This window comes from Anser brachyrhynchus (genome assembly GCF_964034855.1).
Source record: "Anser brachyrhynchus genome assembly, chromosome: 5".
NCBI lineage: Eukaryota > Metazoa > Chordata > Aves > Anseriformes > Anatidae > Anser > Anser brachyrhynchus.
Window position 1 is genome coordinate 40,539,655 of NC_137699.1, and position 27,582 is coordinate 40,567,236.

The 27,582-nt window shown below is 51.6% G+C and overlaps 2 protein-coding genes across 19 annotated transcripts in view; one reads left to right on the top strand and one right to left on the bottom strand.

Moving 5' to 3' along the window:
- LOC308195475 (uncharacterized protein) lies at positions 1-19,120 on the bottom strand (the record flags this gene model as incomplete). Of its 15 annotated transcripts, none has more annotated exons than XM_080592945.1 (4): positions 1-293; positions 1,418-1,541; positions 3,318-3,543; positions 6,144-8,590. In XM_080592945.1, one exon carries the CDS (start codon positions 8,588-8,590, stop codon positions 7,328-7,330), a length of 1,263 nt encoding a protein of 420 aa, XP_080449071.1. In that variant the 3' UTR covers positions 1-293; positions 1,418-1,541; positions 3,318-3,543; positions 6,144-7,327. The 15 variants fall into 15 exon arrangements, with proteins under 15 accessions (XP_080449071.1, XP_080449082.1, XP_080449073.1 ...); XM_080592956.1 differs by adding an exon at positions 1,287-1,331 and having other exon boundaries at positions 1,418-3,543; XM_080592947.1 differs by having other exon boundaries at positions 1-1,541; positions 3,425-3,543.
- The window catches only part of PAX9 (paired box 9), a 20,420-nt gene continuing 9,712 nt past the window's right edge, over positions 16,875-27,582 (top strand). Inside the window, exons 1-4 of one of the 4 annotated variants that reach the window (XM_080592962.1) lie at positions 16,875-17,118; positions 18,001-18,627; positions 20,824-20,963; positions 26,082-26,234. In XM_080592962.1, the coding sequence (XP_080449088.1) occupies positions 17,115-17,118; positions 18,001-18,627; positions 20,824-20,963; positions 26,082-26,234 (924 nt within the window). In that variant the 5' untranslated portion in view covers positions 16,875-17,114. The other 3 variants (XM_080592964.1, XM_080592965.1, XM_080592963.1) reach the window with 3 other exon arrangements.

The window sequence follows — 27,582 nt, forward strand, 5'->3', positions numbered from 1 at the left end:
TTATAGCTACTGACCTCTTGGTGGCAGAATGGAGTCTATAATTATAACGTACTGAGAAATCAAAGGATCACAGAAAGTTGAGTTAAATTTGCCTTCTGATCTATTTGAAAAGTCTTCATTAAAAAGATAAATAGTAAAAATGCTGCCCTGGGACTAGATCTGGCATACAGTAATTGCAAACAGCTCTGAGCATTACATACGGTATGGCTCCTCCTAGTGAAACCCTGCACAAACAGTTGATGACTAATTTTCTTCCCTTACAGTACTTCCATCACGTCTTGACCTGTAGTTACCTAAAAATAAATAAATAAATAAATAAAAATTTGTACTTTTGCTTCATAAACAAACTTCTGCCTTCAAACGTGTCTGTTTGGCTGCTGCTGGCTTCAGTCTCCTTTGCAAGTGTGTGTTTGCCAGTTACCATTCACGCCATTATAAATCAAAGAACTGACTCAAGGAACTCCAGAGTGAAAGCATAAACTGCTAGAGTTTGAGTTAAACAAGACAATTGTCATCTGCTATAGAGTATAAAGCTACTTTCATACCTTCTGGTAGCTTCTACTCTCTCTGGAAAGCAGAGCAGGTAAACCATAAGGCAGAACTTGTCCCTATGACTTCTAAAATAGTGTGCTTTGCAGTTGTACAGAGAAAATAAATCTTTTGTCTAAGCTATTTCATCTGTTTATCATTATATTTAATCAATATTTCATTCAGTTATCAGATATGATTTTGTGTAGCTAGTTTAACCAATTTTGTTCTAATGATAATTTAGTCAAAAATAAGCGCTAGCAGCAAAACTAGAAAATAAGGCCACAGGGAGACAAGAATCCTCATAGCCAGTCAAATTAAAAGTGGAAATGAACAAGCAAACAGTTTGATAAAATTGTGAAGAATTCGTAACTTGCTACAGCTTTCTGGTGGGAAATTTTGAAAGTTTGGGTTTGTTACAGGAGATTGAGAAAAGTTTCACATTTCAAAGAAGGTGATTAAAATAAACTTTAAAGTATTCCCCCGATGTCTGTAGGAGCCATTGACAAACAGAATCTATTTCTAGCAAAATAAATAAATCCCCAAAGCAAAACAAAAATACGGCTAATCTATTTGGCTGTCCAATTAAAGGGCCTGTCCAGCCCAGGCTAAAATAGTATTTAAGTGAGTGAGTTAAAGGCACTCTGCCCCAGAGCTGGTGCAACACCGATGTACAAAGTAACTTGCACATCTTTAACAAGCTCCCTGGCAGTTTGCTCAGGCCTTTTCCATGTTCTCTGTTTAGCTGGCTCTCTTACCTCTTCCACACAGCATGGAAAAGAGTTGTTCAGGACTGAGAGCTGCTGCAGTTCAGAAAATATATAAATAAATAAATAAAAATTGGTCAGGATTCCTTGCACAGGAGAGATTGCTTACAGTAAAAACTTACTTCTGTCCTGAAGCAAGAATAAGCCTCTGTCTAGATCGCCAGACATGAAGTTATGGAACTGAAGCAATGATGAGGCAAAATAAAAGAAATTCTTCCCTTGTTTCTCTGCATGTCTTCTTTCAGGCTGTTTAAAGAAACCAAGGATATTAATTAATTCAGTCTGCGGCCAGTTCTCTTCTGTATCCTAAATCTGACAGCATATCTTTCCACAATTACTAAACTGGAAGCTGCCAATAGCTGAAGAAAAATGGATTGTAATCACAGCCCTCATACAGCAGGAGTAAAATGCTGTGACAGTCCTGCTGAGCAGGAAAAATCACTACTGGTGCAGAGATCAGGATTACACAAGTTGGCTCCTTTATTAATCTTTTAGGAACAAATCCTGAAATAATGAATAAATTAAAATCTGAGTTACAGTTGAGTGCTGGGTGAGATTTGGACCTTGAAAACTCCCCCACATGCTTGTTTGACTCTTAAGTTAGAGTCTTGCCACTGCCATCCCATTGCATTACCTGTGACGGATGCAAAGCTGCGACTGATGAGCAGTTACTCTTCCCTTACAATTAGGTAGGAATCTATTATGGAAATCTAGCTGGCTATTTCTAGACTTTCCTGAAATGATTCTCTAAACACAGCTGCCTTACAGTCATGGTAAACATTCTTCACAAAGGCCAGTTTGCTCTGCAGGCCCCAAGGAATGTGACAGCTTGATACCTGGATAAGCCTGGGCTCAGTTTCTGTTTCTACAGAAAAGCTGGAGTCTCTAGTGGATGTTGGTAAACAAACCCCGGAGCCATTGCTTGATGTGGCTCATAAGCTGTTAGTCAGCACCTTGTAATATGGACCTGGATGTGACCAAAATGGCAGGCAGTAAAAAAAAAAATAAATAAAAATATCTGTTTCAGAAATACTTGAGATAAATAATAGCACACAGTGAGCTGCTCCTGAAGATCTATGCCTAGCTATTTGGCTGTTACACGTGGCCTGGCTCCACTGCCCGGGCACCAGCAGCTGCAGCTGGTAATGGGCACAAGGCCTCTGCCCCAGTGTCCCCATACAGCTCTTATAGCCTTTTACAGGGTGGAGGGAGTGAGACTGGGACAACACTTGTAAGCCACTCCTGCTGTCACATACAGAAGGCAAAGACATTTTAATTTTTGGTGTCTGAAAGCTGAAGCCAGGTAGATTCAGGCTAGAAGTGGCATACACTGTCAGTACTGTTAACCACTAAATAAGTGCATTTAAAGAAGCATGTAGTTGCATAGGAGTCAGCGTCTTCCTAGTCCTTCAGTATCTAGAAATGATATGCAACAGCTCAAGCTGTGGTCCTGGAGCAAGCACTGCCTGGCAAAGTGCTGTGCTCTTTATCAAGGTGGTGAGGAGCTGGATCCCTTTGAACTTGCTGCTGCTTTTCTGGGAGCTTCTGTTTGCTTTTGTGATGAGGAGACCATACAGGGAGTGTTGGAAAGGACTTGGGTGGAGAGCTATTATCGTTACTGCTGTAGGACCAATTCCACCTTCGTGACTAAGACTGAACAAGACTTACTGCCAAATAAGACACTACTTGCTTTGGTGCACAGTGGTGGAATTAAGCCCAGAATAAAACCACCTGGAAATCTGGGCTTGACTGTGCACGTGTTGGGCACCGTGTGGGAAATGCCAGGCGTGCCAGTGCCAGGCAGCCTCCACACCCACTGGCAGCCTGTAGCAAGCTGGGGACAGTGGGGCTCTGCCCACCGCTGGCCACAACCACGGCATGGCAGCAGCAGGAGGGTTTCAGTGCAGCAAGGAGGAGAGAGGCATTTCTCAGCCTTCAGGTCACTCCCTGCTGTGCATACAGTTTATCCCTTCTTTCCAGGGATGATGATTGTTTGTTCTTTGTGGACAAAGGATTTCTCACTCTCTGCATCCATTTCATTCAACGGTGACAACTTTCAGCCGGTGGAAGCCTTCCCCAGAAAGGCTTCAAACAGGTACCAGCACATCACCTCGGTGACCTTAACACACCAGTTTTCTGAGAGGACATCTTCCTTCCATGCACTATGATCGTCTGGAAGAGACTGTTTCTTCATAGATTATTGGGAAGATTTTCAGGTGTGTCCTCAAAGGCAGACAAACATAATGACCTGAAAAAAGAGGGCAAGAAATCAGATGAGATTTTTTAGCTGCTTTGAGAGCAGTCAGCTGAGCAGATCTTGGGAAGGACTATGGGTCTTCCTTAGTGTTGAAGGGCTGGTAAGGTAAAAAAAGGGCTTCAGGGACCGAGCCTGCTAGCAGAGAAGCCTTTGTTTCATTGTTGGTAACTGCAATCCTGCAATCTATTGCAGTGTTGATACCAGAGAGGGAAAGCATGAAGTTAAAACTGTAATCCTGGGACTGGCAGAGGGAAGGAGGGCAGAAAAAGAGAAGCCAGCTCTCAGTGAGAGATATGCTGTTACTTTTGAAGCATATTAACCTTGTATCCTGTGGTCTTGCTTTACAGCAAATAAAGCAATCATCATCACCACCATTAATACAGGATGCACTTTATTTCAGGAAGATGCCACCATGGGCTGGATTAATGACAATGCCTGAATCTGTCGTTTTTCGTGGTTTACTAGTAATTTTTAAAACTGCGTGATTGACTCCGATACATGGGGGAGTGTTAGATATATACACTGCACTGAGCCCAGGATTGCCTTTACGCTGTGAGCAGAGATGTGGGAAGAGAGAGAGCGAGAGATAAACCTTTGGTATATGAATCCTCTCTGAATTACAGCGCCTGCAGCCCTGTCAGGGCCCAGCAGAAAGTGAACCATGCCCCAGTCTCTGAGTCTGCAATGTCCCATCCCAAACGCTGCAGATGAGTTTAATCACAGAGAGGCCTGGAGCGCTTTCCACATTGGAAACAACCAGTCTCTGTGACTGAAACGAAAGTGGAAAATTCCCAGCACAGTTAAGCTCAGAGACCTTCCTCCACCCCAACCGCCCAGAAAGCAAGGGTTATTCTAACCACACATCTGGGCCACCACACTCAGAGCGACTTCGGGGAGGCTGCCGAGCTGCTTCGCTGTTGTAAAAGAGAAGCCATGCTTTAAGAGGATGGTTAGCAGGCAGAAGGGGAAGCCCGACAGCTGTGGCTGCAGGAGCAGTGAGGGCCAAGTCATGCCGCAGTCCCTGCTAAATCCTGGTTGGGGGGGTCAAAGGTGCCGGCACAGCTGCTTCAGTGGTGCAGGAGCCCACAGCATGTGACCCCATGCACAGAGCAGTGCAGACCCAGCACACATGCACTCACAGACACGCACCAGGGCAGTCTGAGCCCCCCACCCCTGTCCAATACACCCCTACACATGCACACACACTGCCCTGTGCACCCTCTGCTCCCCAGGAGAGCAGTCTCCGAGAAGGCAGAGCAGTTTCTTTGGCCCAGCTGTGCCTTTCAAAGCAGGGGGGTACCTGTTACTATTCTTTTTAAATCACTTTGTGAAAATAGAGGATTTGAGGTTTACAGTTTGGCTGTAATTCAATGCTAGGACAGGCACCTTTCATTACCTGCCTGTTTCCTTCCCCCCGGAGGTGCTTTCCCAGGGCCCGAGAGAAAACACCCAACACAGCTGGGGGACAGATCTGCCCTCCGGGATGGCCAGGGTCCCCCACGGCACCAGGATCCCACCCTGAGCCCCCTCGGGACTTCCCAGTATCAGCCCCACAGCTGGGGCGTTTCGCTCCCAGGGAGATCTCCGGCGAGCAGGACGAGGCGAGTATTGCTCCAAATCGCTTAATCGCTCTTAAGATCAACCTGGCAAGAGAATAAGCTCAGGAACAGATAAATCTCCTCTTCCCTAAGGAACAAAGACGCCGAGCAGCCCCAGCTCTCCTGCCTCCCCTCCCGGCAAATTCAAGCAGCCCCGCAGAGGGCGAGACGTGGGCAGAGAGCTCATTCTCACGCCGGCTGTTTCACGGCGCTCGTGCGATGCGGACCCCTTTTTCCTGCCGTGCAAAGTGTAGGAATACTGTAGGAACGGCACCATTCCCCCGGGGCACCTCCCGCCTCGGCAAACCGGCAGAGCGGGAGCTGCCCCGCCCCGACGGGGAGGGAGGCAGGGAGGGAGCCCCGCGGCCGGGGCCCGGCACCCACCGCCCCTCCAGCCGGCATTTCGGGTCTCTGCTGGGAGAAGGGTCTCTCTCCAGAACAAATGTTTCCCTCTCTCTCCGTCCAAGCCGCCGCGGTGCCTCTCCTCGCCGCCCTTTCCCCATCCAGCTCAAAGATGCGGGGCGAGATGGGTAAAAGAGAGGCAGAAGCGGCTGCATTTGTTGCTTTTGCTTCTGACGCCAAAAGGGCTTTAGAGGTATTACTAGCGGCTTATTTCGGGAGTCCCAAAATACACCGAGAGAAAAATAAACGAGCAAGAACAAACGCGTTGTTTTAAGCACACAGTCGGGGAGCACCAGCGCAGGAGCCGGAGGCAAATGTTGCTCTGATTATTCCGGGAAAGGAACCGCCTCCCTCTCCCAGAAAACGTCCCGTTTCGTGTAAAACACAACAGCGCTGAAAATAAATATATACACATCTATACGCGTACAGAGCACGGCAGAGCAGGAGGCGGCTTTCTTGGCCCCGGGGGCTCTCCCCGCTGCCACCTCCCGCTGCCCCCTCCCGCCGGGCTCTCCCCGGGCTCCCCCCGGCCCGGCAGCCGCTGCCGAAGGCAGGGCAGAAAGGCTGTGGGCTTACACCGCGGCCAGAGACCTTCTCACCCGCCCGTTTTCCTCATTTTCCATTCGGTCGCCTTGGGCTGGCATCGGCTGGGTGTCGCCAGCGGTGCTGTCGGGCAGGAGAGCCCGCGGGGTCCCTTGGTGTCACCTGGGGACACACGGGGATGCTCGCCTCCAGCCTCCCCACCCGCGACTGGCCTTTCCCCGCCTATTCGCCAGCGCCCATCCGAGCCGTAATTTCCTTTCCCCGCTGATCTGGGGATCCCACCTGTCCCAAACCTTTCCTGTGGTCCAGCAAGCAATCACTCGTATGCATACAGCCGTATGCCCATACCTAAAGGGGAACAACTTTAATTCGAATCTGTACATTTAAATAAAATACTCACCGGGCTATATAAGCATCAGAATTTTAGCTGGCTGTTAATAAATACGTCTCTGAAAGCCAAGCTAATGTTCATCTTTATTGTCTAAATCCGCACCGCATTTCCAGTGTAATCCTACCTCTTTTGTACCTTTTCTCTGAATAGCATGCTCAGATTTGTTTGTAAATGAGAAACTGTATTTTTTTTATGTGTGTAGGAACAGAAATACCGAAGGAAGGTAATAGGTTCAAACGTTTTAAAACATTTATATTGTTGTAGAAACCATCCACATTTTTTTAAGAAAGTTGTAGGCAAGTTAATATAGAAAGTTGGTCCCGATAGTGTTTTGTAACTTCTGTCATGCTGCAGCTCTCCAAATATTAGATGGTTGTTAATTTACAATAATAATATTCTAATAATTCAAGAATGTTGTAATCTACGATGATCTGATTCTTCTAAATTAAATTCCCATCCAGAACCAGACAATTATTTGGACTTGCAACTGTATTTACCAGGAGAGGGATTTATAATAGAAAAATGTTCGTTTGTTTCCCTTTCTTTTGATAGTCACAATTTACTTGTGGAGTTTATGGGTTAAAAACAACAGGGTAAAAAGGGCACCTCATTTAAAACCCATGGAAGCACCCGCCTTCATCCTACATTGTGTGCATACAAAGAATAAACAAACCCTTCGTGCACTAGGAAAAGGTAAAGAACAACGGGATGTTGTTGCCTGTTCTTTTCTATGCGACATTTCTTCTATTGCTCTTATTATATATAGCTGGAGGCAGTTTGCACCGAGGTGAAGAGATGTTTATGTGGATTCTGGCCTGATATGCAGAGGCTGAGAGGTTGTTCACAGTACTTGGGATGCTGATGGTACAAGGAAAACATCAGATACACATATGCGGTTTATATCAACGCACGAAAGCATCTGGATTGATTTTCCTAAATCGCTGCGCAAAGAGATACAGGCACCGATCGACGAACGTGTGTCAAAGCCGCACCTCGACCACTTCACCCTGCCTCTGCCCGGTGACCAGCGGCATGTTTGGCAGCTCAAGGGCCACTCGCCTCGGCTACGAACTGGTCTTGCACCTGGGTACCGAAGAGATGCTGTAAACCTCCCACTGCACTCCAGGCAGCTCCTGACGCGGCCTCCCATCGAGGGCACCCGTGGTTTGCCTGCCCTGGGGTAAGCACTGGCCTCTGCCACGCGGAGAAGCCCTGCTGCAGGGCTGCCGGGCTTTGCGAGCTCCAGCATCCCCAGCAGGGCTTCCTGGTGACCTTCGCAGCAGCTATACTCGGCGGTCTTGCCTGCAAACCTTCTCTTGGAGGCCTCGGCATCACCTTCCTTCCCATCACGTAGGTCCCTGCGATGACCTAAAACTCTCTGAGGCAAAGTGTCGCGAACGGGGACACGGCAGGTCTCATCCTTGGACAGGAAGAGAAATGCCACGGCAAGCCAGTCAGGCTGGGTGGGCGCAGCAGCCATCGGTCCCGGGGGCAGCGGCGGGGACGGGCAGAGAGCAGCAGCCCCCAGGGTGCCCTGCCGTCGGGGCTGCGGTGGGAGCCGAGGCCGTGGCACACTGTGCTGGACTCTCTCGAGGGAGCCTGAGCCAACGTCTGGGTGCTCAGCACGCTGCTGTACGCAGCAAAAATCCCTCTCCTTCCTCCCTCCAGCTCCCTCACTTGAAATTAAACCAGGACAGTGCATGGGCTGCAGTGAAAACGATGTGGCAGCTCCTGGCAAAGGCCGGATCCAGCTCTCCAGCCTGGCAGCCGCCACCCGGGATGCTGCGGGACTCCCCTGCGTCTTGCTGCCCAGCCCCTGGTCCTGCTGCGCCCACTCCATCTGGGAGGACCGGGATGGGGGGGGGGGGGGGGGGGGGGCCAGCTGCGGCTGCTTGCAAGGGGTGGCTCCGGGGCTGGAAGGGGGCTCATAGGGGTTCATTTTGCTGGGCCCAGGGGATCGGAGAGCAGTGCTCGCGGCCCCTGGAAAAGGAGAGCTCTCGGAGGCTGCAAAATCACAGCGCGGTGGAGAAAGCCCAAACGTCCCCCGGCCCCGGCTCGTCCCTGTGTTATTTGTTATTGCTGCTTTTCGGCAGTAAGCGCACATCGAAGCAGCCACGCTCAAAAGCCGATTTCTGCTTCCGTTGATTTAAAGCCCAGGCAGAAAAAAACTCTCCTCGCTGAGCCTGCCCTGCCGCTCCCGGCCAGGCGTGGTGGGCAGAAGCGGGGGCACCCCGAGGGGTGACAGCGGCGGGGTCCCCCCCAGCGGCTTCGCGAAAAATGCGGCGTCTCCCCCCGCAAACGGGCAGAAGTTGCCGTGTATGACAGGGCAGCACCAAAGCCCCCGGATCTTTCCTTAAAACAGCCTTTCTTCTCCGAAATGTGTGTATTTAAAGTGCTCTTGTCCATTAAACCTTGCCGCGCTGGAAATGCCCCGGCTGGGTTTTAGCCTCTCGGTTATTACACTGCGACTGCAGGCGAAAAATATCTTGCAAACGAAATCGAGGGGGGCCGGTGCGAAATGCGCCCCCCCCGGCTGTGCGGCTGCAGGGCCGGCGGCTGCTCGGCGGGACCCGGCCCCGCTCCGCTCCCGTGGGGCTGCAGCCGCGGTGGACGGCCAGGGCCTCCCCGGCACCGGAGAAGGGGCAGAGGGGGCTCCGGGGAGGGCACCTGGCCGGGTGAAGAGACGATTTCGATCCCAAACGCGCACACGCAGGGGGGAAGCGGGCAGGGCTCGACCCCGCACCGGCGCGTAGGCAGCGCTGAGCGTCCCCGCAGAAAGTTTTTAAGCCGGGGAGCCAGGAATTTTGTTTTGCTTTACAAGAAAACAGCAACCGATAGCGAACGCCACGCTCGATTGCGTCTTTGCAATGTCACGTCGCAAATGGCTTATTATCCCGTGCATTAATAACGTCGCTCGCCCTTTGGAAAGCGGGGCGACAGGCACGGTGCTGCCCCCGCCTTGGGGAGCCGCCGAACGCAGCTGCAAACCCGAGCAAGGCAGGAGGGGACGGGCAGCTCGGCTTGCTCCCTGCGGCTGCCTGTAGCATTAGTAGTGGTACTAGTATTGGTATTAGCGATTAATATATTTCTCACAACGAAATGGAAGTCTCCAGGTCGGAACGATAGTTTTTTCTACACGTTAAAATATTAACATGACTACAAATCTTCCAGTGTAGGCCAAAAATGTTCGTTTCTTCTAAAAACCTGGCCGCATTTCTTACCCTCTCAAGAGAAACGAACTCTGGGTTTTGTAATTAGGTAATGCAAAGGGAGACGAGGTTTCGGGGGAAAACGTTAGCAGCCTTTTTCCGTCGGAACTGCCTCCAGCCCAGACTTTGTCCCGGCGCGCACGGGCGCTTTTTGTTGCACCTGGATCAAGTGTCGCGGTCCTTCGGGAGCCGCGGACACCTCTGTCCCTACCCGCATGCAGACCTCGGCTCATCTCGGAGGTATCTCCTTCCCGGAGAGAATGGGCATCAACAACATTTACTGCGGACATTGCTGTATAAGAATGACGCTGAATAATGCGCACATAAACGTGCACACATTTTTGGATAAGGGTTTTATGCCCCGCAGAAGTATGGAAACTAAAAACCCTTAAAGGTAAAAGACCAAGAGAAAAAGGACGCACTTTTAAACCTGATCAGAAAGGATAGCCGCAGTTTCGAAGACAAATATTCGCAGGGGAGGTTTAAACGAGGGAAAGGACAGGGGAACACCAAGCCCAGGAGGAACTTTCCGCCCCCGCGGAGCCACCTTCGGAGCGCGGTGCGGGTCGGTGCTCGCCGCCCCCGGCCCCGGCCGCCCCCCTGGGGCCGCCTCGACGGGACTGCAGCGGAGGGGGAGCGCTGCTCGCAGCCGAGGCCTCCTCCGCCGAAGCCGGGAGGGGAAGGATCATTATTTTGCCCCTGGAATTTCTGAGGCATTCGTTATAAATCGTCGGGCGAAGGTAAAGCCCTAAGGTGTGCAGGAGAGCAAGGCAGAGCGGCACTTGGCTTGTAGCTGGCCCTCGTAAAATACAGCCAGCAGATAAACAGGCATTGATTTGGGGCGCTGTGCAGGCGAGCTCGTAAATTCCCCGTGCTGCTGGTGGGTGTGCTGGGCTCCGCTGGAGCGGGCGGGCTGCCACCCCCGCTGCTCGGCCGCCCCGGCACCGGGCCAGAGACACCCCAAAAAGTATAAGCCTTCGGTATAAGCCTTCGCTTGCAGCGATTCCCTTTCCCCCTCTGCCTTCCACCTGCCGTGGCAGAAAAGAACGTGTGTTTGTGCACGTGTGTGTTAGGGAGAACTCAAACGAAAGCCACAAAGAAAAACAGCGTTCGGAGTCGGTGTTTCTGCTTTCTTACTCTAAAAAAGCTCGAAAACGCAAGTATTCCTGTAGGTGGCACTGGTACTAGGTGTTGTAGAAGTGAAGGCAGAGATGGAGAAAATTGCCTAGGAATTCCCAATTGGTTCCTATAATTTAATGCAGAACAATAGAGGTATTTTTTTCATTTACTCTAAATTCATGTAACATGTGACAAATGAAAACCCGATTGCTCTATTAGAACAAAATATGCTTTTAAAATCTGGCCCTCTGTAGCTTTATGGCCTGGTACATGAGAATTGTCTATTTCCCTATATGTCATTAAACAAATCCTAGTGCAAAGAGAAATTAACTCAACACCGCTCATTCAAGTCAAATGTTTACACCAGGAAAGCCCTAATGAGACACTGTCTGGGTTCCAGAGGGATTGCTAAGAACAAGTGGCGGCAAAGTTATTAAACCTGTCCAAGCTACTAACAGATCATTAAGAGCCACCACCACCAGCACCCCCCCGACCCTCCCAACCTCGATCTGAATATTCAAGCAGGGCAGGAAGGCGTAAGGCGGTGGCAGGAGGGATGCCGGGGGGCGGGAGATGCCGGCCGGCTCGGAGGGGCTGGGCTGGGGCAGCCCCCGGGGCTGGGCAGCGGGGAGGCACCGCGGGGTTTGGAGGGGAAGCTCTGTCCGCGGGACCTCGTTACCCCCGAGTCTTCCCCCGGTTTAGCACCGCTGCGCATTTGTTTCACCTGTTCGTCTGTTTTCAGTGCGGTACAGTGCAGTGCAGGAGCCTGCTCCTGCCTTCACACTGAAGGGTTATGGACGTGAGACGAGGGGTGTCCATCAGTCCACGTCAGCAGGGTCCGTCTGTCCCCTCTGTCCCCTGGGGGAGACAAACGCGTCGCATCCTCCCGCTGCCACCGCCTCCACCCGGGGGCACTTGACGCGGGGCTCCTGCGCTGTCACAGCCCTCGCCAGCTCCTGCCCCACAGCCCAGGTGTTTCCCAGCTTTGGCATTACACGGGGGGACGGCGGGCAGGGCCTCGGGGAGGCTCAGAGCCGCGGCCGGGACGAGCGCAGGAAGCCGCGCAGCGCCGAGCTGCGGAAAGCTCAGCCTGCGCACAAGCCCAGCGGGGCCCCGGGAAAATCCCAGGGAAGGCTGCCTCGATTTCTTATTAGCTTTCGTTTCCCTTCAGATCTGGGGGTCTGACACCGCCGAGGTGACTCCAAGACCTACCTGTGTTTTGCCCTCCATTGCTTCATAGGACTTGTTTTGTTTGCAACTGATGAAAATTTGTTAAACAAAACTTCATCCGATTACATTGCCATTCTCCGACCCGTCCCCGACGTCAAACCAATTTCTTAAAACTGCAATCACCCACACGCGGCACTGCCCGCCACCCCCCAAGCCTGTTTGAGGACAGGACAAAATCCCAAATTATTTCCTGGGTGTGTCGGAGTTGGTGCACGGATTTCTGAGCACGCTTGAATATTTTATTCATTGACTTAATGTAAAAAAATCCCGTCCGGGATTCATATGTCCGTCCGTACCTTGATGCAGCCATGTGTTATGTGAACTCAGAAGCACACGCGTGTTTTTTAGCGAGATAAAAGAAGGTAGCGGGCAGCAGTAACAGGAGAGAGGCGATGTCTGCCAACGAAAGATCGGCAACATGTGGCCGGGATCATTCCCACCCAACAGTTTTCCCCCGGAAAGGGCAGAACAAGTGGAAAGTCAAGCCCACCCCTGCAGAAGGGGGCAGCCGGGGGTCGCTAAAGGGCTCTGGGCTGCGGGGGGGCGGCGGTGCCTGGATTCCTTCTCCGGGCCGCTTCCCCAGCCAGCATCCACCAGGGACGTTTTGGAAGCGCATTTGTCCCGGGCTACGGGGGACAGGCACCTGAGAGCCGCTCGGTACACGGCAGGGGCGGAGGGGGCGCGGGCGGGGGTCACCGAACCCCCCGCGCCCCTCTCTGTGGGGGTGCTGAGCTGCCACCCGCGGAAAATGAGAGTGATGCCTGCAGATCCCGTGGGGTTTTGTTCTCCCGCGTGGAGGAATGGCTCCGTGCAAAACGCACGCCCCGTGGCTCTCGCCTCTTTCTACACCGCGCAGCACCTTCGCTGCGGGATGGGTCACCTCCGGCGGGGAGGCACAGCTCTCTCCCCCCCTTCTCCCCGGGGCATGGGATGGTCTCTGGAGGCTTTGCTGTCCTCTCCGTGCGCTCCCTCCTCCGGACACTGTGTGCGCAGTTAGAGCAGCCCCTCCTTGACACGGCCCGGGGGTGTCTCTGCCCCTTCACCTGCCTCAGCCCCACTTGTCCATGGCCTGGCTTTCCCAGATGTCCAGACCCCTCTCCGACACCCTCCCGCGTTGCCCCCATTCCAAGGCGCCCTTTGTTCTCCAAACTGCCCCCGTCCCTCCCGCGGGGATTTCTCTCCTCCACCGCGTGGCAGGGGCTGAGGGCAAGGCAGGACAACAACGACAGCCTGCGACAGCCTCTGCAACAGCCTTGCCACGTCCGTGTGGCTCTAAACCCCACCATACCGGACCCACACCTTCCCCACACCGGCTCGAGAAATCCTTCCATCCGACTTGCTCCTCTGGAAGGGTCTCGGGTTTTTTTCTACTTATAAAATGCGCTGCAGCAGGAGCGTCCCTCTGCCCTAACAGCTCCTCAGTAGCTGCCTCCTCTCGCGGAGGGAGAGGGGTTTAGCTCCCTTCCAGAAAAAATCATTAACAATCTGCAGCTTCAAAGACAGGCTGGAGGGGTGTCCCGTTTTGTTTGGCTGATTTCTTCCTACAGTGGGAGAGCAGAGGAAGCTGGAGACCGGCGAGGCACTCAATCACGCCGAGGCCCTCCAGAAGGCCTTCATGGAGGAGGACGGGCCTTCCCTGCAGCCGACGGGGGGGCACGGGAGCTGCCCACGCCGAGGTGAGCCCCCCGAGCCCCGAACGAGGCCGCCCTGGGACCGGAGCCCGGCCGGAGGGGCAAGCTGATGCCCCCATACGGGAGGGGCTCTGGGGATCACCCACCGAGGGCTCGGCCGAGCCCCCCAGCCCCGAGCCCTCTGCCTGCCGGGCCCCGGGGTGCGAAGAGGGGGGAGCGGGACACTTCCAGCGACCTCGGGGCTCCTCTGCATGGGAGCGGGGCTGCCCACCAGGGCTCTGCCTAAAAGGGGTCCGGGGGCTCCCGGTAGCCGGGGCTGAGGCAGGATGGCCTGGCTCGCTCCCTCTCTTCTGCACGGGCAAGCAGGGGCCGGGGGAGGGGAAGCCGGGTCTCAGCTCGCCCCTGCAGGGGTCTCCTTCCACCCCCACGCGTTGCTTTGCATTGCCGGGGCACCCCACGGAGGGAGCGCCCACCTCAGGGCGAGCCCCCTGCCCCGCCACGCGTGCTCTGCCCGGGACGACCCCCCCCCCCCGGCCCCGCGCCCCCCGCCCTCCTCTCCCTGCCGCCTTTCCCCTTCAATTCTCCAATTATTTCCTACCTGAAAAAAAAAAAAAATTAATCTTTTTGCCAGGCAGGTCACCAGCGATCAACAGGCTGTTGTATATTACAATGTTTTCATATTCCTCTCGGCTCCCCCTGCCCTCTACCGACTCACTGTAGATGTGACCTTTGGTATTTCAGCCCACACTCAGCAGTTGAATGGAAACAAGTTGAGCACGTTCACTTCTGATAAACATTATCCTTAAACCACTGGAGACCCGAGCAGAGTAAACGAGCTTTTCCGACAGGACCACATCAGGAACACACATTGAGAAAGGGAAAGAAACCAAATAGCCAGGAGATCAGAGGCGGGGTGGAGGGGTGGGAGAGGGAAGGAGGGGGAACAGACAGGTTGGAGGACACCCCGCGGGAGGGGGGGGGGGAGAAAAAGACGCAGTTGTGAACACAATAGGCACAGATGGGGAGAGAAACTGCCCCGGCAGCGTGAGAGAGCAGCGCAGGGTCACGTCCGAGCATCACAGCGACCCTGGGGGAGAGCTCCGGGTGCGCCGAGCTCGTCCCCGGCCACAGGTCGCTTAGACCGGGCTGTAGCGGCGGCAGGGCAGGGGCCGTGCACCGGGGAGCCCGCGGGGCCGGTGCCGGTGCACCGGGCGCCGGGCACGGCTCGGCCGGGCGGGGAGCGGCGGCTGCGGGGAGGGCAGGCGTGCCGGGCTCCGCTCCGGGTCGGCGAGGAGCAAGCTCCTGGAGCAGGTCGGCAGCTCGATGAACACGCGCTCCCCTCCTTTGTTCAATTGCAGAATGAACTGAATTAGCTGCTGGATCCAGCTCCCACTAATTCAATACCTCCTGCCTTCAAAATATCCGGATGGGATATTTTTATAGGATGTGCGAATAGGGCAGCTCACGACGCCGAGAAAGACTGACTTCAACAAATGCCTGCGACTATCGCCTGCGAGCACTGCTTTCTAACGATGGCATTTGTGCGCATATGTGTCTTTGCGGTGGGAGCCCTTTGCTAGAGGTGATTTGATTTAGGTTTCGGAAGCACCGCAATTTACAAGTGTGATATGCTGAATTTGTAGCTCATGTTTCAGAAATAAACACAGAATTGCTAGAGAAAATGGTTGGTTTTGAACCTCTGCGGAGTAAACAGAGTATCTGCCGATATTGCGATCAAATAGATACATGCTGAGGAACCCCTACCGTCTTCTTGCCACCCAAAAACGCCTGCAACGTGCCATTAATTTCTGGTCGATCTCCTGTAACATCCTCACTATTCCTCATTGGGCACTTTTACTGTGACACGAATCCAAAATCTAGCTCAAATAATTAGATTTCAATAAAATATCTCTTACAAATATTTCACCTAATATTTATACAGTGTTCATACACACCAGCGACATCAAATCCATATTTTACTCGCTGATGTTTCGTGCGCCGCGGTGACCATGTTATTTCTTTTCACGTTTTATTTCATTTATAGAGCCTGGATCTTCGAGAGTCTATTAAAACAAACAAACAACAAATCTCAGAAAAAAATAAAGAAAAATATGATAAATCTTTTGTTGGAGGTGGGAAGCCCGTGATTTCTGCGTGTAACGCGACGTACGTGGGATGTGTATGAGAGGCACACACACGAGCTCATAGATCGGGATCCGAACACCTAGTGCCAAACCAAACACGTCTTCCACATACACAAACACGCCGTGACCCACACGTACTTTAATTCCTACCAGCTTTGTCTGTTTTTCTTTTAACTGTTAATATGTCGCAGTGTCTTTGATATAGTCGAAATCAGCTGCAAGAGGCTGATGTTTTACAGTTAAGCTCAGCGCCACATTTAGTACGGGGACTAAAACGAAACCCGCGGAGGGCTCTGGCGGCCGACGAAGAGCAGCCCCGGTGGCTGGGAGACCCTGCCCGTCTCCTCCCGGGGCAGGAGATGCTGCAGCCGATGTCCCGACCTCTTTGCGGCTTCCCCCAGCAATAACCTGCCCGCCGCCGCTCGCTACCGTCTCCTGCACCGCCCGTGAACCATTCGTTAGTTAAAAAGCGCTTTATTGCAAAGGGGCAGAAAACAAAGAACGCCTCTCCCGTGTCTGCGAGCAAACGCGGGAGCTCCTCGCGGGTTTCGGCACACCCTCCTTTCCCGGCACCGGGCCGGGGAGGATCCCCCCGGCCGCCCCGACGGCTTTCAGCGGAGGGGGCAAGGCCAGACCGGCAGCAGCCGCGGTGCCGCGGGGCTGGGAGCCCGGCGCTGCGCCCTGCCCGGCATGGCCCGGCTCGGCTCGGCACGGCACGGCACGGCACGGCCCGCCGCGGCCCCCCGACGGCTCCCGTCCCCTCGGGGCTGCCCGCCCGCCCCCGTCCCCTGGCAGGGTGCTGCCCTACCACAGCGCCAGCCCCGCTCAGCACCGCCCCGGCATTAATTGCACTTGGCGTGCAACTTACCGCCAGGCAGGTATTAAATAGGCATTTCTATTGTACTGGGGACCCAGGTGCCGAGCACGCCTGCGAGAGGGAGCGGAAGGGCCGCCAGGCCCGTGCTGTCTGTCATCTCCCCTGGCCACTGGGAGGGCGGCTGGGCCGCCGGGCCGCCCCCGGGGGCGGGCTCGGGTGAGTGATGGGCTGCGGCGCCCTGCCCAGCCCAGCCCTGCCCACGTTGCCCTGAGGTTGAAATGCACAAGTCAAGGCTCTCTTGCCGGGAAGCAGATTGCCTTGTGGCCCTTTTTCCTCGCGCCCCTGCCGCCTCCGCGCTGGAAAGCAGAGAGCCCGGTGGGCTAGGGCGGCCGGCAGCGCGGGAGGCCGGCAGAGCACCTCGGGGCTTAGGGCTCCGCTCGGGATTTAGGGCAGCCTCAGAGGTGTCCTGCTCAGAGGAATGGGTAAGTGGCTGGAAGCTGCAGGAGGGTTCAAGTGCTGTCAAGAGAGAGGGAGCACCCGTGCGCCGTCATGTGCCGCCGCAGCTCCCTTATTGACTTTGCTCGTGTTCCTACAAGTTGTAAGAACGCGCCGAGGGTCAGGAGCAGGGAAGAGAGAAAGCTAATGACTGCTCGGTTTATTATTAATGTTATTAGGCGAGTGCGAGGCAGGATCGCAGGCGAGTGGATGGCTGGAGCCAGTGGCACGTTGTATATTATTCCTGACACCGATCTGAGCAGTTAACATTTTAGCACGTTTGTTTTACAGCCTGGTGTAATTGTGCTGTTAAGAGAGAGGCGCTAACAGCACCAGAAATGGGCTTTAAAATGTTCGTCGCGACCAGGCTTTCAGAAGCACCGAGTTGCCCTTGCCTCTCCCAAGATTTAAAAGAATTTCCTCAACTAGTTTTCCTTCCTCCCCCTCCCCCACGCCTTTGATAATGTTTTTCTTTTCCTTTTCTTTTTCTTTTCTTCACGTTCCTCTTCCTGTGGCAATAAGGCTGACTTGCCTGTTCAGGCGACTTTTCGTCTCTGGAATGTGCTTTTTCGGAATACGCGTGATGCACGGTCCGGAGAAATGTGACATTTGTTGTCACGGCTTTTCTTTCTTTCGTTTCGTTTCTTCCATTTTTGTCTCGCCTTCTCCTTTTTTTTTTTTTCTTTTCTTTATTTTATTTTTTTTTTCTTTTTAAGTTCGGGGATATTCTGCTATTTGAAAGCAGCGTGAGTGGAGTGACCAGGGGGTCCCCGAGCTGTGACAACTGCTTTCTGGTGACGAGGCGTTCAGACGCCCCCTTCAGAACCATTGGCCGTGTCCGACGGGTGTGTTTGTGTGTTTGCTTGCAGAACCTGCCTTCGGGGAAGTGAACCAGCTCGGGGGGGTGTTTGTCAACGGGAGACCCCTGCCTAATGCCATCAGGCTCCGGATTGTGGAACTGGCGCAACTGGGTATCAGACCGTGTGACATCAGCCGGCAGCTCCGCGTTTCCCACGGCTGTGTCAGCAAAATCCTGGCTCGCTACAACGAGACCGGCTCCATCCTACCGGGGGCTATCGGAGGCAGCAAGCCTCGGGTCACCACCCCCACGGTGGTAAAACATATCCGGACCTACAAACAAAGGGATCCGGGCATCTTCGCCTGGGAGATCCGGGATCGCCTTCTGGCCGATGGCGTGTGTGACAAGTACAACGTGCCGTCGGTCAGCTCCATCAGCCGCATCCTCCGGAACAAAATCGGCAACCTGTCTCAGCAGAATCACTATGACTCCTACAAGCAGCACCAGCCGCCCCCACAGCCCGCTCTGCCCTACAACCACATCTACTCCTACCCCAGCCCCATCGCCGCTGCGGGAGCCAAGGTGCCCACCCCCCCCGGGGTGCCCGCGATTCCCAGCACCATGGCCATGCCCCGGACGTGGCCGTCGTCCCACTCGGTGACGGACATCCTGGGGATCCGCTCCATCACAGACCAAGGTGAGGAGGGGGGTACGCGGGGCCGCAGCGGGGCAGGGCCGGAGACCCCGTTCCCCGTCCGCTCCGAGGCTCGGCAGGGGCTTTCGCGGCTTTCCCCGGGAAGCCTCTTGCGTTTTCCCCGGCACCGAACTTACCGGGGGCTGTGACCTGTGACCGGGGCACGTCGGAGGTCCGGGGGGGAGCCGCGGGCGTACCAGCGAACGGGAAATACCGGCAGCCACCGGTAACGTTGTGACCCGGAAAGTGGCGACGCCGGCTGGGGGGAACGGCCCCGGGGTCCGCTGCCCCGCGGCCCGCGGGGCTCCCGATCCCGGTCCCGGTCCTGGTCCCGGTTCCGGTTGGGACAGGGCTCGCTGCCGCCCTCGGGTCGCAGGCGCCGCCTTGGCGTTAGCGAGCAGTCCATTTTCTCTAGTTTTCGCAATCAGGCCAAATTTGCTCGGGCAGGAAGTTCAAATGTCACCTAATTGCTTTAATTCTGATGCTGTATTTTCCTTCGAAGCGGTGGTCCAGGAAAGCGAAACCCCGAAGATTTGCTCCTTGTATCCCTTCCACCTTCTTTCTGTTTCTCCGGCTGGAAACTGTGTCGTGTCTCCGAGCCGTTCGCTACGCTTTGCCGCAGAGAAAGGGACATTTTTTCCACTCCGGTCTCTGCCAGTGAACTAACAGTGAATGTGGTTAAAACAACAGTCTAAAATAACCTTCGCCTACAGCGATCTCTGTGTCCCACTCTTCCCTCCCAATTAGCGGAGGGAAGGGGGGGTGATTTTTGTTTTCATTGCGTTTTTAAAGGCAATCGTCCGGTTCCAGGAGCACTTCAAATGCAAAGTGATCCTTTATGTATTGCAGAATAATTATTCTTTCCTCCGAAAGCTGGCGTTTTTTCCAAGCAATACATACTCACATAAGTATGTTTTATTTATACAGACATACGATTTTTTGCCCTTCTTCTCTCTTTGCTTCACTGTACACTGTTATCCTCAGACCACGCCGGCACAAACAAATATGTTTCCGAGTCGGCTTTAAAAATACACGCCTGGCAACCTCTGCTCTGTGCTGGGGAGAGGTAGTGTTGGCAATGAACATTAAAGAGAACGAGAACATTACAATCACATGAGAACTGGAGATTTTTAGTGAGTTCCTCTTTTATTAACACCACATTGGCAGGCAGGCCTCTGACGGTACTGCCGGGTGTCTCGGCATCTCCCCGTCTCTCTCAGACCTCGGAGCTGCACACGCCTTTCTGCGGTGTAAAATCTCCCCCCTCCCCTTCCCGGCACCGACCTGGGGCTGCTGAGCAGCCGATGCCGCAGATGGGGGCTGCTCGCCCTTGATTTATAGGATAAACTGACCTTGCTGACACGGAAAGGAAGCCCCTATTCATGGGAAAGTGTGAGATCAGCAGAAAAGGGCGCTCACGGAGAGAGCTCAATTTCTTAAGACAACTTCAGATTTGTGCTTTTTCCCCGGCCTCGGCGTGGGGCCGAGCGGGGTGCTGGGGCACGGGCGCCCGCTCCCACGGCGACCCGCAGCCCCGCAACCCCGCACCCTCCTGCGGGGCTTGGAGGGGCCGTGCCCCCCCTCCTCTCTCCCCCTCTCCCCCCCCCGGCTCCCGGCCGTGCTCCGTATTCCCGTGCGGCGGCTGATGCGCGTAAAGGACAGGGCTTTTCTCCTTTTTCTCTTGTTTCTTCCCTTTGCTCCAATTTTTCGTGTCTTTCCTTTATTATTATTATTATTTTTTCGTCTGTGCGTTTTGCTTGGTTACCTGCTTTGTTTTCTTGGGTTTGGTCCCAACCTTGTTTAGAGCCTGGTGCGCTGGGCAGCCGCGCTGGGGTTACTTCTTTACCAGGGGAAACACTTTGCCCTCGGACACGCTCGCACACATACCGGACAAATCTAATCCTGGAGACCCCAGGCGGGGACCCGCGCAGCGACACGGGGACGAGGCAGCTCCTGCCTTGGCCGCGGATGCTCTTCCATCAGCTGCACCAGGGGGAGCGGGGGACACCGCAGCCCCCCCGCCCGCCTCCTCCTCCTCCCGCATTCCCCCCTCCAGGGCCAGCCGGGGGACCCAGCACGGTGCAGGGGGCACCCGTTAGGCCTCCTCTTAGCTCTGCCCCCCGGGGAGCAGGGCCGGGGTTTGCCCGCAGCAAGCCACCCCTGCCTCTAACTCCCCCCTTTCCCCCGTGTTTCCCTCAGTGAGTGACACCTCGTCTTACCCCAGCCCCAAGGTGGAGGAATGGAGCAGCCTGGGCCGAAACAGCTTCCCCCCTGCCGCCCAGCACGCCGTGAACGGGCTGGAGAAGAGCTCCCTGGAGCAGGAGGCCAAGTACAGCCAGGTAAAGAGAGAGGGGCGGCCGGGCGGGGGGGATGCTCCGGGCCTCTGAGCTCGGCCCCGGGGCTGCGGCCCCTTCCCGGGGCTGCCGCTCCCGGTCTCAGGCCGGTGTCGGCCTTCGCTGGGCGGCTGCTTGTTTTTTTGGGTCGTGAGCCAAAAACTCCGCACGGAGGGGCAACGTCGGGAAAGAGCCTCGCTGCAGCCTCCGCTGCCTCCCCCAGCACAGGCGGCCGCCAGCCCCCCCGGGAGACCCCGGCCCGCCTCTCTCCCGGGTTGTGCAGCGGCCGCCCGGCCCAACCGGCCGAGTAGACACCCGAGAATCGCCGCGCACCGGCCCCCGCCGCGACCGGCCCCGGCCGCGCCGCTCACGGGGTCTCTGCCCCCTGCCGCGCCGTGCCGAACCGGGCCGCCCCCAGGCCGGGTGAAGCCGGGGGCGTCCCATGGCGCTGCCCACCGCCGCCCTGGTGGCTGCGCTGTACTGGCCGCTGCGCTCGGTAGGCAGGGGAATAATTCGAAAATGAGGTGTAATTGCTTCCTACATTAAGCATTTTTAACCGCTTAAGTAGACTGCGAATTTCCTACATTTTAATTGCAACACAATATAACTGTGACTTAACAAATCTCTGTCTAAATCCTTGTACTTGCTAATCAAATCCCATGCCAGGAGAAAAGCTATAAAAGACTCAACTGTTGCTAGTTGGGAAAGCACAGGCTTAAAAAAGAAGGAAGGAAGGAAGGAAAGAAAGAAAGAAAGAAAGAAAGAGAGAGAAAGAGAGAAAGAAAGAAAGAAAACATACAAAAAAAAACCAACTGTACTTTTTCCATCCAATGGAAACATTTCAAAATGTAACACAAGTTTCTCAGAAACGTTGCCTTCCCTGCAATTCATTTGTTATAGCTGTAATGAATTCAAGGAAAAACTGTGATCTCCGTTTAGCATGCTACTATTCAAGGACAGAGACTTTGGACATATTTGCTGAGTCCTGTGCCTGGTTTTGGACTCCACATTGAGGAGGTTTTTGTATCTCCTGTTTGGTGCTGACAGTAGCTGAATCAGACCCTTTCACATTGCTGAGCGCAAACTGCATGAATACTTGCAACGAGGTGAAGGAGGTAGAGTTGGACATATCGTAGGTCACAAAGGTGAACAATCATTTTTATATATTCTGCCTTACAAACAATATTCTGCTCTTAATGCATTATACTTGCTTTGTATTATGTTTTTCTATTATCCCATTATTATTTTGTTCATTGCGTATTACATAAAATGTGCACTGCAATCTAGCCATGACTGTGCAGTTAAAGCTAGAATTAGATTTAGAATTAGAGTTAATATTCACTCTTCCACAATTTTCTTTAAAAGCAACAATAAAAACAAATTAGAATAATTTGTTAGGAATCTTGCTAAAAATTGTGGAAATATCTTGCCATTATTCTGTTGAGGATGGCTGTACCGTGGCTCTCTTGTCTTAAGTGCCAGTCTGGGCCATTCACTTTCCAAATGAATGATTCTACTGAAATAGTCACAGAAAGTGGTTCATAGATTATAAACCTTTGGAATCTCATTTATCTCAACAGGCACGCTGAGGAACAATATTGGGTGAATTGGGTTATTTTCAGTGCTGGAAACTATTTCAGTGTTGGAAACTATTTTTTATCTTTTTTCACTCTTGATATTTATGTTTTCATCTTGATAATATATCACTATTCTATTGTCAATACCAGTTTTATTTCAAAGTTCTGTTCAATCTGAAAGATTGCCTGATAAATGTAATTTAAACATATTCACTATCTAAAAATGGAGCAAATTTCTATTAATAAAGTGGAATTCATTTATCAAAATACATTGTCCAAAGAGTTTTAAAGGGCAGACAAACAAAAAAGCATTTATCCAAAAGGTCATTTTCTAAGTTATGCTCACTAAAAGAAGATAAAAAAGAGATTTCCCCCACAAACAATACATATTAATAGAATTTGGAAATTTCTGAACTATACACCAATCTATTCATTTAGTATTAAGACTTGCTTACTAGAGAATGTATTCAAAGAAAATTAATGCCAAATAAGGATGTGAAAATGTGATTTTTTGCAGTTTTTGCTTTTTTATTTTTTTGACAAAAGATTTGTTCCAACAAGATGCAAAGTAAAATTTATGAACCAAATTCTTGCTACATGTAGAACTGACTTAGTTGTCCATTCACCGAAGCGCAGGGAGTCTGGGATGACGTGCTGTTACAGTTAAGTCTTGCCAAAGACACGTCCTTGGATCTTTACATAGTCTTTCACAATGTGTACTGCTTCGGATGTAAATAGATGAGCAGAGGGAAGGAGAGAACATTGGTTCATTTATACACATCCAGCAAACAGGTAGCTGGAGTGGCGGAAAATGGAGAAGCCACAGTGATAATTTACATGCCAGAAGGATTACAGTGAAATAGGCTGTGCCTTTGGACTTCAGGGTAAACGCTATTTTCCTCATCTCCTCTGTACAAAGCTCATTGTGAACGCTGGGTCTTAAGAAGGCAGACAGCGGATTTCCCCTGGAGAAGAGAAGTGGCTGTTCTGTAATACTTACTCCAGCTTTATGTCTGTATAACCAAACTCAGTGGAGCCTACAGCAGGAGTAGAACAGCAGGGAATCGAGAGAGTGTGTTTTACTTAGGCTTTCCAATTACACAACAGGAGCAGAGGGAATGTGCTCTGAAGCACATTAATGAAGGATTCTGTGGGACCTGTAGGGAATTGTGCTGTTTCTAACTAATATCAGCTATACATTTTAAGCATCTGCAGCATTCAAGACAGATTCACCTGCCCACAGCTTGCGAACAGCTCCATAGCTGCTAGGTGGGTGAAGGACTTGCTCCTCCAGCCTTAATCATGGAAGATATTTTACCTCTCAAGAAGGCCCCTGGAAATTCCTTCTGCATGAGCAAGACTAGAAAAATGGAGCCCAAAGAACAAAATGTTCTGTACTTTTAAACCATATATGTTTGCACCCTCCTTCTAAGTGAAACGCTTGTTTCAACACATGGGATCCTGTAGCCTTTTGTTCAGGCAGAGCTCCCATTGAACTCTCACACTTGTCAGCCAGGGCAGATCTCGGTGACCAGCTCAAATGGCTGCTTTTCATCCCCTGCCCCACACACCAGTGGCAATTCGGTCTGGGGAAGGATTGCGCAAAAGAGGCAGGAAGGCTTCAAATTTTTGCCAGCAATATGTAGTCACACTCGTTTAACATGAAACTGAACTGAATGTAGAACATTTTTCACGTTAAGTGTTATTAATTTCCTGGTGTCGCTGGGCCTTTGTTTGCAATATTGTTTGGTATTTGGGCTTGGGGAGTTTGAGAGCTCTGCTTGGCCTGTCTGTCATTCTGCACCAAAAACTGCACAGGAAGTCACAGCGATGCCTTGTAAAGCTTCTTTTCACTTTTAATTACCTGATGCCCCAAGTTGTCATTTCTATGTAAGTAACTGCATTATATTTTCCCACTGCAATACTGCCACACATTTCTCTTGTCATACAGCATTGCAAACAGAGCAAGTGTGAATCAGAGAAAACAAAAAGGAAAATAGATTTTTCTGAGAGCTTGACTGTTTTAGGTCATACACGTTTCATACAGAGCTGAGTTACATTCCACTATTTATACTGAGAGGCCCATTCAATGTGGTGTTGGGGGGAAGGCTTCCATGGGTAATTATATTATTAACACAAAGAATGAATATTCTGAGTATTTCACGCATTAAGCAGCTTATACTAATGGCTGCATTTGAAAAACAAATATCAGCTGAAATCACTGGAATACAAAGCCATTTGTACCCTGCATTTGAAATGACACTATTTAATAAATATGTATCATATTTAAAATGCAGTTTTCAGCCATCTCGTGCTTGTGACTTTTTGGACTAACCTCAGGGACATGTAAAGTGAAAGAATTGCAGTTTGTACTTGCACATGTATGAAAATACAGAAGATCTGACGTATGCCTGTACAATTTGTTGAGAGGCAAATGGCTTTGGAAATATTTTTTCTCAGAATTATTTGTTGTGTGCCTTGCAGAAAGTAGACGCGCGCATTGCCAAAGGGAGCTGATACTCATTAACAGAAATATGTTTGTAACTGGGATCTAAGAGCAAGTGGTTGTTGCAAGCTTGCTCATGGAAAGGCTGAGCTGTTGGGAGGCCTGAAACCAAACCTACTGGAGTTGCTGAAAACACTCGTCTTAATTAAAAGGGGTTTGTGAACATGCCTCGGGTGACATCTTCCTCTGACGTACTGGGCAGACCCCAAAGTAGCAACCCCTTCACCTCTGCCTCAGCAAAACTTCCTCAGCTGTTACTGCCTGGACTTTTCAGCTTGCCGCGATAGCGCCCCTTGTTCTTCAGTTGTGTTCTGATTAGGCGATCATGAGCAACATGTGCTTGCAGCATAAAAAAGAAGGCTCCACTTTAGGGCAAGTGATTGCAAATAATTGTGGGTGCAATTCTGGACAGCTATTTACACAGAAAGTATAGGCAATGTAAATATTTAAGTTCCTGATCTTTGACTGTAGATGAACAATGAACTATATATGTGGTGGCCAAAGCATCTGTAATTGTTTTTATCTACACTACTTAGAACCTGTGGCATATAATTACTTCTTTGGGAGCAAGATGACAATGTAACTTTAAATATTACGGCCAGTTACATGACCCTCCTACACAGATTATTTATTGCAAAATTTCATTTGAAGATTGCTTGTTTGGCATCCTATTTTCTAACTCAGGATTCAGAGATTTGGACTCCTTTTATGGATACGTGCAAAATCCATAAGGATAAAGGTCTAGACTGCCTGCTCCCAACCCATACCCAGGGAAGGGGGTGGTATTAAGGAGAGGGACTTATTAGCTTCCTGATGTATGACCGAGAAGAGTTGTAAGCAGAGTTCCTGTCTGGTACAAGGGTTCTCACCTTGTCTTGGAGACTCTGGTTCTGTCTTATTCTCATTATCTCCAGGCCAGTGCCTATTATTAAAATATTGTCACTTAAGGTGGCTTGTCTGAGGTCTAGGCATCCATGTCAATGCATGTTGTGGGTGAGGGGCATGAGCTGATCCCACTACCTGCACCCGATTCCTTCCCAGGTGATCTGGATGGCACCCCATTCGAACCCCATTTGTGAGACCTGCCTCTTACTGGCCACCTGCTTCCACGGCCAAAACACAGTGCCCTGCCCACCAACCCACATGGCTTCAGGGCACTCCACCCGGATGAAACTAATAAAGAAAGTCAGAGAGGTGAGTGAATGGTGTAATGACACTCAAATTGCACACTGAGCACCCTCTGCTCAAAGGGCCCCAAGCAGCCAGGAGCTCTGCTGTGACAAACAGGACCACGGACTGGAAAGCGAGAGGTGGGAGATACCTCACTCAGCCAAGGAACAGAGTGTCGGGAGAAGGGGACCAGATAGGATTTCATCTCTTCAGTCTTCTGGTACTTGCAGGAGAGTGGAAAGTAGATAAAGACTGTACAGCGTGTTTGAATTTGTCTGTTGTGGCAATTGATCGTCTGTTAGGGATTGCTTGTTTGCCTACTCATAATGACGATGGTCATTCAATGATTGATGGGATGTGATTTCACCTTCCTTAACTTGATGACTTCCCAGTAATGGCCTCTACAGCATCAGAGATTTGTTAGACAAAGGGGAGTGCAGTTTTGCCTCTCCTTAAAGAGGACAAAAAGGGGATGTGTCGTGTTTGTTCCCATATTTACCCAAGGTCCAGCTAGAAAGAAGCTCTTTGATGTCTCTGTGTCTGTAACATCTCCTTCTGCCAACCTCACAGCCTCAACCTTAAATAACCCAATATTTAAATACTTATACCCTGTATTTAAATTACAATAAATTGTAAATTATATTATATACAGAAGGCATTTTTTTTTGTAAAGCTTTTTGCTTAAAAAATCATAGTTTAGTATATCATTGTAGAAAGAACAATGTTTATTCTTTTCATTGTATTTGCTTGTTTAATGTCCATAGTTGCCCTGCCCGACTCCAGATTTTGCCAAAATACCAGGGGGGAATTGTTGTGCAAATCTGTTCTAAAACTATGGGAATGTGTTCCTAGTTCCTACTCAGGGGAGTTTGTTCACATGGCATGATTTTTCCTAAGGTTTTCTTTTGTCCTAGTAAACACAGTATATCTGCCTATGGGAGGCTAAAGTTGTGTCTTCATTATTGCAATCGAGCTTTGTACTCAGAGCAAAAAGATTTTTTTTCACATTAGGTTGAAGTAGCTCAGTTGTGAGGTTTGCTAAATAACAGAAGACAATCCAAGAGCTAACACTTTCATTGAAAAGGCAGTGACTTCCACTTACATAGTCCTTTCTAAACTGGAATGAAAACCATTCCGTGAACATACAGCCCTTGCACAATACTCTGCTTTTGGGAGACATTTTAGGCAGGCATTGTAGCGTGTGCCCGGTGTGCCATATGAGGAGAGGTCACTTCACTGTGAAAAATCACCTAAAATAATCCTCTTCCGAAGAAGCATCTAAAACACTTGCTCCCACTTTTCCCTCGCACTCAGGTTTCCCTCGGTCTGCTTTGTCTCGTGTCTTTTTCTCCTGCCTCTTCTTCCCTCTGCT